This window comes from Aethalodelphis obliquidens, unplaced genomic scaffold (genome assembly GCF_003676395.1).
Source record: "Aethalodelphis obliquidens isolate GAN/ISIS:26980383/991018 unplaced genomic scaffold, ASM367639v1 scaffold17, whole genome shotgun sequence".
NCBI lineage: Eukaryota > Metazoa > Chordata > Mammalia > Artiodactyla > Delphinidae > Aethalodelphis > Aethalodelphis obliquidens.
The window spans coordinates 31703082-31714636 of NW_020837961.1; the positions used below are offsets into that span (position 1 = coordinate 31703082).

At 47.0% G+C, this 11555-nt stretch overlaps 1 protein-coding gene across 6 annotated transcripts in view; it reads left to right on the plus strand.

The window, feature by feature from the left end:
• Nucleotides 1-3016: 3016 nt before the first annotated feature.
• The window catches only part of TMEM131L (transmembrane 131 like), a 159836-nt gene continuing 151297 nt past the window's right edge, over nt 3017-11555 (plus strand). For 4 of the 6 annotated variants that reach the window (XM_027117225.1, XM_027117228.1, XM_027117226.1 and 1 more), the window contains exons 1-2: nt 3018-3178; nt 3846-3916. In XM_027117225.1, the coding sequence (XP_026973026.1) occupies nt 3055-3178; nt 3846-3916 (195 nt within the window). In that variant the 5' untranslated portion in view covers nt 3018-3054. Of the gene's footprint in view, nt 3179-3845; nt 3917-11555 lie in introns of all 6 variants that reach the window. The other 2 variants (XM_027117234.1, XM_027117230.1) reach the window with 2 other exon arrangements.

Genomic DNA, 11555 nt, shown 5'->3' on the forward strand with positions numbered 1-11555 from the left:
ATAAGAGATGACAGTGAATGGCAATGAATAGGTAATTCAAGTAACTGAACATCAGTGTCAAATTTACCGTACTCATGATAGTCTGGCACGTCCCCACAATGTGAACACAGGGTAATACCATTACTAGCATTTATTGAGCCCCTATCCTGCATGCTTACCCTACAGTATCTCATTTAATCTTTACAACCACCTTGTGACCTGGTGTGTTGAATCTTCTCTGGATTAGATATAAGTGATTTGGGCTTGACCCTTCCCCGTCAACTTTACGTGGGATGTGTCGAGCTATAACTCACATTTATAAACTTGCTTGGTTTTCATCTGTACTCATTAAGAAAAAAAGAACAAGGGTAAAGTAAGTCAAAAGCATGGTCAATATCTTGCATGTTTAAAATAAGTATAGATTTAGTTGATTTTAGGAGTGGTTTAAAAAAAAATTACACGCATCTAATTTAAAATTGATATACTCTAGTAAAATATCTCCTGTGTCTCTTCCACCCTTTAATCTTCTGTATATAATTTGCGTATTGAGTTCATTCATGTTTACATTAATTTTCTTCCAGTTAACATTATTTCATACATACTTCTCCATAACTCTGCCACTATAACTTGGATATTTCTCATCCTTTCTGGGCTTCAGTTTCTTCTGTAAAATGAGGCAGTTAGGCTATCATATAATAGCCAAAGTTTTTCCAGCTCTAATAGAATACCTATTATCCACAGGGGAATAATGGAAATATAGCACAAATGACACAGACTCTTCTTTGGAGAACAAATTTACTTCAAAACATGGATGCTACTTAATGGGCCATAACTCTCCTGTTGTTCATGAGTCAGCATGAAAAATACCTCCAGAGAAGGCTAAGTAGGTCAGATTTATCTAAGAAGACAGCTGTGTAATCCTGTATCCCTCTCCAACCTCATGGCACTGCAGATACATGTTTCTGGCTTTTTGAACAACAGTCAAATAGCATTACCAACTTTGTAAAGTTCACAAGACTGCAACTTGAAAAATTAAGCTGGCCTTTAAGAAGCTTCAGTAGAAGATAAAATAGAGCTGTGTTTATATATGGTCCATAGCAATTTTCTTCTATCTTTTAAGCCATTTCCATTGATTTCTGAGATACTGGTTGGTGTGAGAAAGACTTTTACTAAAAAGTAAAATAATTTAAAAATTAGTAAAGTTTTGGGTTGTGTCTGTTTATTAAACCTGTTGAATAAAACCTGTTAGGCTGTTGATGTTTGCTGTTGATGTTTGCTTGCTTTCCTTTCTAAGTAGTATGGTCATAAGTGGACTTAAAAATACGTATTGTAAATAAATAGGCCAATGAGAGAACTTTCATGTAGAAACAAACTTTGAAAGTGCAGTTACTGCCGAAGTGGGCTGGGCAAGTATTCTTGTCATAGAAGGCCCCCTTAACACAGTAGAAGAAAGACCTTCAGAGCCCAAGGGGCAAATGCAAACCTAGAGAAGTGAAACTAAGAGAAAAAAGAAGGGACGCGTTGGGATGGGACTGGAGATCCTTGCTAAGGAAAGGTAGATGCTGGCAGGCAACACAGAAAAAAAGGCAAGGGACAGAGAGAATACTGGAGAGTGGATAATGCAAAGTGCCCTTCTTTTTTTTCACATCGAGGTTTTATATTTGTGCTAATCTTCTTAAATGTTTAGTTCTGGCCAAGCAATTAGGCTATTTAACCTTGTTTAGAGTTATGCCCAGACAGTGTGAGATTGGGTTCACAGTACTGTATTATGTCCTTGGGAAAGAGAGGATCCATAATTGATTTAGTCCTTCTCCGCATCTGCCCTGCTATTCGACCACTGCTTTGCCATTGTCTAGACTCTAAGGCACCAGAAGCAATTAAATAGAGGATCAATGTAAGCAGACAGGTGTGCCACGGTCACTTCCCCTCTTCATTCTACGTGGCTCATATTCTCTGAATTTCATACAAGCTACTCTGGAAGCAGCAAATTAAAAATATCTTAAGATTGCCAGTACTTCCAGGTCGCGCAAATAGATCCCTGAAAAAACCTTGCTCCTGATACCACTGGCAAAGGCATGATATTAACTTAAAAGAGATCTCAGATCTTAGACGTACTTTTTAGTTATAGGCATCAAAAAATGTATTTCCAAGTATCACTTATATTACCCCGTGAATGTCAGAGACAGCAACTCACCACGTCCTTGACCCCAACCAGGTTTCAGAAGAGGCTGACTAAATTTTGCAATAGGAATCCGAAAGGAGTGTGTGCAGGGTCTTTAAAGCTCTAAACCCCCTAGGAAGAGGCTTCCCCACCTGTCACAAACTGGACGGTCTCCACAGAGGGTGCCGGGCCCACCACCGCCACGCGGCGCTGAGGTCAGCCTCTCGCGTCTTGGGAGAGCTCTTTTTAATTCTAAATTACAGACTTTGCAGCCACCGGATATCCTCGCTGCAGAACTGGCAGTAGCCATGTGACAGCACTCGCCTTTCCTGACAACCACTGCATTATTTCCACTAATACCCTGTCTGGGGCCTCTTGCTGGGCGACTCCTCATTTCCACCTCCCACCGCCGCCCCTGCCCCTGTGGGTAATAACCCGATCGTGGCCAGCGTGCCCAAACAAAGCGGAAACCACCCCAAAGTTCTTGGCGATAGTGGCCCGGGAGCCCCTCCCGCCAGCTCTCGGCTCCCCTGTCACGCCCGCGGAACGTGCCCGGGCCCCGCAGCCTCGTAGGGGGGTAGCCGCAGGGCGCCGCGGGGCGGGCCCGCAGCCATGTGCTCCGAGCCGGGCGGGGCGGCGGCTGCGGCCTTCGCATTGTCCACGTTCCCCGCGCCCCGCCGCGCTCCGTCCCTCCCTATCTGTGGCGCACACGCGCGGAGCAAGCGGCGCGCCCGAGGCTGGCCTGCAGCAGCTGCGGCGGCGGCGGCGGCGGCGGCGGCGGCGGGGGCGGAGGCGACGCGGCGCGGGGAGGGGCGGGGCAGGCGGCGCGGGGGCGGGCCCGGGGCGAGGAGGCCGGGGCGCCAGCTAGCGAGAGGCAAGCGCGGCGAGCAGCGCAGAGGAGTGCGAGCAGCAGCATGGCGGGGCTCCGACGCCCGCAGCCGGGCTGCTACTGCCTCACCGCCGCGGCCGTGAACCTCTTGCTGGGCGTCTTCCAGGTTCTCCTGCCCTGCTGTCGCCCGGGAGGGGCTCAGGGACAAGGTCAGCCTGGCGCCGCTCCGCTGGCTTCCCTCTCCACCCCGCCCCCCCTTTCTTTTGGGGGAACTGCTGAAAGCTATAAGAGGGCGAGGGGAGGAACGGGAAAGGAGGAAGGAAAGCGGTTGCAATTCCGGGCTGGTACCCTTTGCTAACCGCGGCGTCCCCTCCGGCACCCTCCGCCCCCCGCCAACAGAAAGCTGGGAAGTCGCGGGGCTCGGGGACCGCGGCGCGGACCGCTAGCCGCGCGCGCCTCGGAGCCTTTGTGCGCGGGCCCCGGGCGCCCTGGGCGCAGCCCCCGCTTTGTGTGGCGCGAGCTGGGGCCCCGCCGCGGCCCGGCTTCCTGCAGCTTTGTTCCCTGGCCGCCCGGGCCGTGTCCCGCACACGCCCGTCCCAGCTGCTGCGGGATGCGGAGCGCAGGGTCCCGCGGGGTGGCCTCTCCTCTCCGTCCCCCCAGCGCTAGAGCCCCCGAGCCCGCACGTCCGAGGGGCCACCGGCTCGCACCCCGTCCATTGTGTTCCGATCTTCGGCTCGCTCCTCGGGTGGCCTCCGCTTCTAGAAGGGAAGGGAGGCTTGTTTTGGTGAGGCGGGTGCACGGGGGGACAATCGGGAAACAGGAAGCGTTTTTTTTCCGTGCATTAAAAACGCGGTGTGTTTTTTGGTGTTGGTGCAGCGATCGAGCCCTTGCCGAACGTGGTGGAGCTGTGGCAGGCGGAGGAAGGGGAACTCCTGCTGCCCACTCAGGTGAGGACGGGCAGGTGACAGGGCGGCTGCGCGGGTGCAAGGGAGGAGAGGCCCGGAGGCCGCCGGCCCCCACGGCGGCACCGGCGCTCGGGCCACTTTGCAAGGCAAATAAACGGTCGGGCCGAGCCTGAACACCTGGCCACGGTGGCCTGCCCGGCCTCCTCCCGTGCCATGTGACAGGGCGTGAGTCACGCCGGCCCCAAGTTCAGGAGGTGGGAGCCGAGGCCACCTCAGCAGGGCCGCTGCGGGCGGCGGCGGTGCAGAGGGGAAGGGCGGGCCCCTCGGCCGCCAGTGGTCCGGGGTGGGCGAGGGACCCGTGCCTGATCTCTGCGTGAGCCGTCCTGTGTGCCTGAGGACCACGGGAGGATGGAATATTGATTTCAGAAATGTTAGAGAGTGGTCCTTGCCGTTAGCGTTAAGTAGCTTTGGGATGAAGATGTGACTTTAAAGGATTGTAATCTTGGGTTTTGTCCAAGTGCCTTTAATTTGTGTTAGAATACACCCTCTTGTTAAGAACTTGAATTTCAGGTTTCGTATCCCCCCCCCCCCCCCGTGTGATGTAATGATTGCATGTGGAAAAATCATTACTAATGATTTGTTGGGAATCTGGCATCATCAGATTTACCGCTTCAATAGAGTACTGCAAAGCCTTTGTGTTTAAGATTTAACTTTTAGGAGAATTTCTCATTGACTGCAGATGTACACATTTAAATATAATGTTGTCTACTGTTTTTCATCAGCGACAGTAGTGACCCCAAATGCATGTTTTGGATGGGTGGGGGAGTGGTTTGAATGGTAAGGGACTACTCAGATTGTGTGCCAGTAATTTTTAAGATGTTCATTACTTCTCACGTTGGTGGCAGCCCTTAATTCTATGTTGTCTCTTGTGGCTGTTTAGAAAACAGGATGTGTAGCTATAACTTCACTGGCGAGGCTGTGCAGTTTTACATTTCAGTGTTCTTCCTCGTATGTGGAGCATTTAGAGGGCTGGTTTTGAGATATTTGGAATATTCATTTTAACCAGGACTAATGAATAACAGCTTCAAGGTGGAGAGGTGATTTTTTTTAGAGGAAAAATGCACTGGACCTTCCCTGAAGGCCAGCAGGCTGAAAGAGACCAGTCCTTGGAGAAAAAGCCCCGTCAGGATGGGGAGCAGATAGTCTGTCCTTCTCTTAAAAGTTTATTCCTAAATAGATTTTTTCCCCTGATTGTAAAGGGCAGATGTGTAGTGTTACAAAAATGCAGAAAGATGAAAAGAACGAAATAGAAATCACTCAACTCCTGCTGAGAGAACCATGCTGAACATTTGGCATATTGACTTTTCACAAATGCAGTATAGTCATATTTGTGTATATCAGAGTTTTCAGCAGAGATGTTAGTGACATTTTGGGCTGGAGAATTCTTTATTGTGGGGGGCTGTCCTGGGAGCATCTCTGCCTCTTACCCGCTAGATGCCAGTGGCAGTCACTCCTCCCTCCTCACAAGTTGTGACAGCTAAAAATGTCTCCAGACCTTGCCAGATGTCCCTGGGGAGCAGAACTGCCCCGGTTGAGAAGCACTGGTGTATATCTATACATTTTTGCATTTTTACTCAATCGTACCCTCTTACCTCTTCCTGGTTAGTGTAGGAAGCCAACCCAGACTGAAAGGAAAGGAAAGGAAATGATAGACTTTCATTTGTTACAGCATTAGTCGAAGGCTCAGTCTCTGTGCTCAGAGATGGAAATGTCAAAGCCCCTGATATGATGAATGATTTTACTTATAGGCTCAAAAATGATCTGATGTAAATCTTAATTTCTGGTTTTGTTTATATGTATAATACAGTTTGTTTTGGTAAAAAATGTTAGAATTTTAGAAGCTGTTCTCTGGAATACTCACTATAGAAGCATTTATAACTAAGCTCATTTAATCGAAGCTATAATGAAAGTGAAACTGATATTCAAAATCATTTTCTAAATACTCCATCTATATGTGTATTTTTTAGAGACTGTTTTACCCTACATGTACCTCGGTGGGGGTGAGGATAGATATGGGTCTGTCTGTCTATATTTATCTAAGCTGCATATCTATCTAAACTGCACGTGTGTGTGTGTGTGTGTGTGTGTGTATGTGTGTGTGTGTGTGTAAACTGCAGAGTTCTGAAGAGAGTTATTTTTAGGGAATTCTTTTCAAAGTATTTTGAATTTTTTCAGAAAAAGTTCCCTCATGTGTGTCAGGGAGTCTGTTGAAAAGAGAATATTTATAGGTGTTATGTAAATTTGCGGGTTTTCTGCCTACTTTGTAAGTTGGGTTCCTTTCAGGAAGACTTAAAAGATGGCTTCAGAAGCGAAGATTTGTCAATGATCAGTGAAACAGGAGCGTCCGAAGATGTGGCATTAAAAAATTGAATACTAACATTTATACAGTTATCTATTTTGGACATGTTTTCTATAGATTGGGCCTTTTTCTTTTCTTTTTTTTTTTTTTTTTTTTTGCGGCACGCGGGGCTCTCACTTTTGTGGCCTCTCTCGTTGCGGAGCACAGGCTCTGGACGCGCAGGCTCAGCGGCTATGGCTCACGGGCCCAGCCGCTCCGCGGCATGTGGGATCTTCCCGGACCGGGGCACGAACCGTGTCCCCTGCATCGGCAGGCGGACTTTCAACCACTGCGCCACCAGGGAAGCCCTCTTTTTCTTTTTTTAATGGGTCTCTTAAGTGACCAAGAACTTGAATAATGCATCATTAGTAAAACCAGATATAATAATTGAATTGTTATAAACTGCCAGCCTTATAAATCCCTCTGGCTGGGCTTCCAGGATTTGACTCAGGGCTCCATCGCTTTCCACCTCTCTGTCCTTGGTTTCTTCATCTGCAAAATGGGGTTAACAGTGGTGCCAATCTCAGAGGATTTTGTGAGGATTGAGTGCCTTGAAGTTAGTAAGCGCTTAATATAGGTTACCTGTTTTTTTGGCAGTATCTCATCTGACCCCTAGATTTGGTCCCTGGAGAGCGTGGAACAGCTTTTCTGCTTTGAAGGGGCTGAACTAGTGCAGATAACTCAGTACTGTCATGTGCCCAGCAGTTGCATAGATAAGTTACATTATTCATATCTTTTTGTTATACACTCTTTTATGTTGTAAAATGTTTTGGTCTAAGAACATTAAAACTTGATCCATGGTGATAATGAGAAGGAAGAAAAAAACATGTAATTTTATTCTTAGATTTACAGGATTTTTCTTCTCTGACTCTACTTCATTCATGCTTCACCGCACTGACTCCAGAGTGGTGATGTTATAGAAGCCAAACAAATGTTTTCGTCAAATGTTTTATTGTCAAGAAGTGATTGTCTGTGTGCAAGGTACTGCTTTGTGCACCTTCTTCCTCCGCCTTCAAGGTCAGAAACTTCCATGACCCCCTGTGGCCCTCGGGGCCTTTTGCAGTGTGACCTTGTCTGCAGCTCCGCTCAGTCCTCTGGGACACTCGCCTGCCCCTTGACCGTGCAGGCCCAACATGGATCTGTTGAATGAAAGCACAAATGCGATTGCCCTGCCGTTTGTCCGAGATCAGTCCTTCCTGACCCCTAGCTTGGCGGCGGCACTGTCTCCATTTCTCCTCCCCTTTGAGTTTCTCGAGTGTCTGGATTTTTTCCTTTGTCTTGTGTGTGCCTTGTTGCCCTAACTGGGCTCCCCTTAAGAGGGTTTGGGCATCTACGCTTGGGTGCCCCGTTGTGGCCACGATGTTGTGCGTGCATTAGGCCTTCAGGGGTTCTTCCTGGTGGAGGAGAGGCCGTGCTCAGTGTCTTGCACAGTTCCCCTATTCATGAAGTTAGCCACTCCTGAAGATGGCAGGTGGAATGCCTTAGGCGTCGAGTTCCTCTTACTGTTTAATAATCACATTTCTGAATCAGTTCTAGGAGCAAGAAGGGCAATCTACAGTTTGTTCGTTTAGTCCACGCAGACTTTACTGGGGTGAGAAGCCTCACTCCTAAGGGCCGTGGTTGGGTTTGGGACGTGGACATCGGTGCCGAGTAGGAGCCGTTTCCTGATGCAGAAGCATGTTGGTCTGGGATGGGGTGGTGAGGCTGTGCGATCCTGGCCTTGTTAGTCCATCGAGCAAACAGCTGGCCCGGGCCTGACCCAGATAGGCCCCTGCGGTACAGTGATGAATAAGAATGTTTCTGCCTTGAAAAATCCCGCGTCTTGTTTATTTTGCCCACTTAAGCCTGAGCGTGTAGATATCAGAAATTGGTAGAAAGTGAACCAGGAAGTGGCACCATGAGTATCGCAGGTACCCTGTGAGGTAATAGTCTCTCGCCCCAGGCTGGGAAGCATTGACTAGCATTTGGAAATCTTTTGTCATAGAAATTTCTTTTTGGTTGAATCAAATTCCACTATTAACATAGAAAAATAATAACCAACGTGGGTTGAATACTACTGGCATTGTTTAGCCCTTGACGAGTCTTAATTCATATTAAGATCCTGAAAGCTATGAAGTATTGTGAGCTGATTTCAGATGAGGAAATTGAGGCACACAGAGGGTACGTAACTTGCCCAAGGCGATAAGAACACGCACAGCAGTGGTGGGATTTGAATCCAGGAGGAGTTTAGCTCCAGAGCCCAAGCTTTAGGCCACTTTGCTACTGTATGAGTTTTAGCATAGTCTGACCAGGAAAGTAGTATGGTGGTGATAAGGTGTCTGTGTCTGAGAGAAGTAATTTCATGTTATGTTTTGAATTAGGAAGGTTTGCTTAATGAAATTTTTGTTTTTAATTAATTAATTAATTTATTTTTGGCTGCACTGGGTCTTTGTTGCTGCGCGCGGGCTTTCTCTAGTTGTGGCGAGAGGGGGCTACTGTTCACTGCAGTGCACGGGCTTCTCTGCGGTGGCTTCTCTTGTTGCAGAGCACAGACTCTAGGCGCGCGGGCTTCAGTAGTTGTGGAACATGAGTTTAGTTGCTCCGCGGCATGAGGGATCTTCCCGGACCAGGGCTCAAACCCGTGTCCCCTGCATCGGCAGGCGGCTTCTTAACCACTGCGCCGCCAGAGAAGTCCAAATGAAGTTTTAAAAATAGTTATATCTGGGCTTCCCTGGTGGTGCAGTGGTTGAGAGTCCGCCTGCTGATGTAGGGGACACGGGTTCGTGCCCCGTTCCGGGAAGATCCCACATGCCGCGGAGCGGCTGGGCCCGTGAGCCATGGCCCCTGAGCCTGCGCGTCCGGAGCCTGTGCTCCGCAGCGGGAGAGGCCACAGCAGTGAGAGGCCCGTGTAAAAAGTTATATCTACTGGTATTTAACATTTTTTTATTGGAAAAATTTTTATTGAGCTATTATTCACATAAAATATTATATTAATTTCAGGTGTACAGCATAATAATTCTATATTTGGAGCTTTGCAAAATAATCACCACAATAAGTCTAGTTAAGATCCATTACCATACAGAGCTACAAAAATTTTTTTTTCTAGTGATGAGAACTTTTAAGATTTACTCTCAAAAAATAAAAAAAGATCTACTCTCATAGCAAATTTCAAATAATGCAGTACAGTATTATTAACTGTAGTCACTATGCTGCATATTGCATCCCCCATGCCTTATTTATTTTATAAATGGAAGTTGGTACGTTCTGACACCCTTCATCCATTTTGCCCACTCCCCACCTCTGCCTCTGGGAACTACCAATCTGTTCTCTGTATCTGTGGACTTGGTGTTCTGTTCTGTTTTGTTTTGTTTAAGATTCCACAAGTAAGTGAGGTCATATGGTATTTGTCTTTCTCTGTGTGACTTATTTCACTTAGCATAATGCCCTCCGAGTCTATTCATGTTGTCACAGATGGCAAGATTTCATTCTTTTTTATAGCTGAGTAATATTCCAGTGTACATACATATCACATCTTCTTTATCCATTCATCTATCAGTGGACACTTAGGTTGCTTCTGTGTGTTGGCTATTATAAATAATGCTGCAGTGAACATAGGTGTATATATATCTTTTCAAGTTAGTGTTTCAGGTTTCTTTGGATAAATACCCAGAGGTGGAATTGCTGGGTCATATGGTAGTTCTATTTTTAATTTTTTGAGGAACCTCTGTACTGTTTGCTATAGGGGCTGCCCCAGATTACAATCCCACCAGCAGTGCAATGAGGGCTGCCTTTTCTCCACATCCTTACCGACCTTTGTTATCTTTTGTCTTTTTGATGATAGCCATGTCACAGGTGTGGGGCGATACCCACTAGTATTTACGAAACACCTAGACTGTGCTTAGCCCAGCAGACGTTTATGGAGCGTGTACTGTGGGCTGAGCACTGTTTTAAGTACTGGGGATGTCATGGGAACCAAAAAAGAAAATCTCTGCCCTTGTGGAGCTGGCAGTTTAGTGGAGGCATATAGATAATAAGTAAGAAATAGAGTAAGTGATAAGTTATGCAGTCTGTTAGAAGGGCATCAATGCTATATGGTGGCAGATTGGAGGAAGATTTGGGTGATGGGAGTTTTACTTCAAGAGGTCAAGGTAGGTCTCTTTGAGGGGGCCTGTATTTGGTATTTGAGACAGCCCCTGAAAGCTGTGAGAGAATTAGAATAGCTAGCAAGGTCCGGAGGGACTGCCAAGAGGGAGTGGGGAGAAATTACGGGGTTTGGTCCCCACCCTTTAGAGCTCCGTGTTGTTGGGGAGATAAAGCTGGATCCAAGTGCTGAAATGTAGGAACGGAACGGAGAGGAGGGAGAGAGGAGCAGTGTGTATTGGAGGGTCTGTTAAGGCTTTGGGGAGGGAGTGGCCGCTTAAAGACCTGCATTAGCCCAGAGCCTCACAGGGGAGGTGTGTTTTATGCTTTGAATGGGAGCCAGAGCCCTGCTGAAGTGTGGCTGTAGCGATTGGGATGGATGTCTCAAGGTCAAGTGACGGTTGCTCAATTCCAGGTTCAGGAGCTTGGAGGTTGGTTCTTGAGCAGAGATTAACACAGTGACCTTGACTGCTGGGTCCGTAAGTAACGACTGATGTTGAAAAAGTTTGGTCTCACAGTGGCACACAGGCTGGGTTGAAGGCAGCAATCTTTAAAAAAAAATTTTTTTTTAATTGGGATGTAATTGATGTACAATATTAGATACATTTTGGGCATACAACATAGTGATTCACAATTTTTAAAGGTTACCTCCATTTATAGTTATTATAAAATATTGGCTATATTCCCTGTACTGTGCAGTATATCTTTGTAGCTTATTTATTTTATACACAGTAGTTTGTGTCTCTTAGTCCCCTACCCCTATCTCGCCTCTCCGCCTGGTGACTACTAGTTTGTTCTCTATGTCGGTAAGTCTGTTTCTTTTTTGTTTCATTCACTAGTTTGGTGTATTTTTTTAGATTCCCCATGTAAGTGATATAATGTAGTATTTGTTTTTCTCTGTCTGATTTATTTCATTAAGAATAATACCCTCCAGGTCTATCCATGTTGCTGCAAATGGCAAAATTTCATTCTTTTTATGGCTGAGTGGTAGTCCAGTGTGTGTGTGTGTGTGTGTGTGTGTGGTGTGTGGGGTGTGTGTGTGTATATCACATCTTCTTTATCAGCTCATCTGTTGATGGGCACTTGGGCTGCGTCCGTATCTTGGCTACTGGGAATAGTGCTGCTGTGACCCTTGGGGTGCTGCTGTGACCCTTGGGGTGCTGC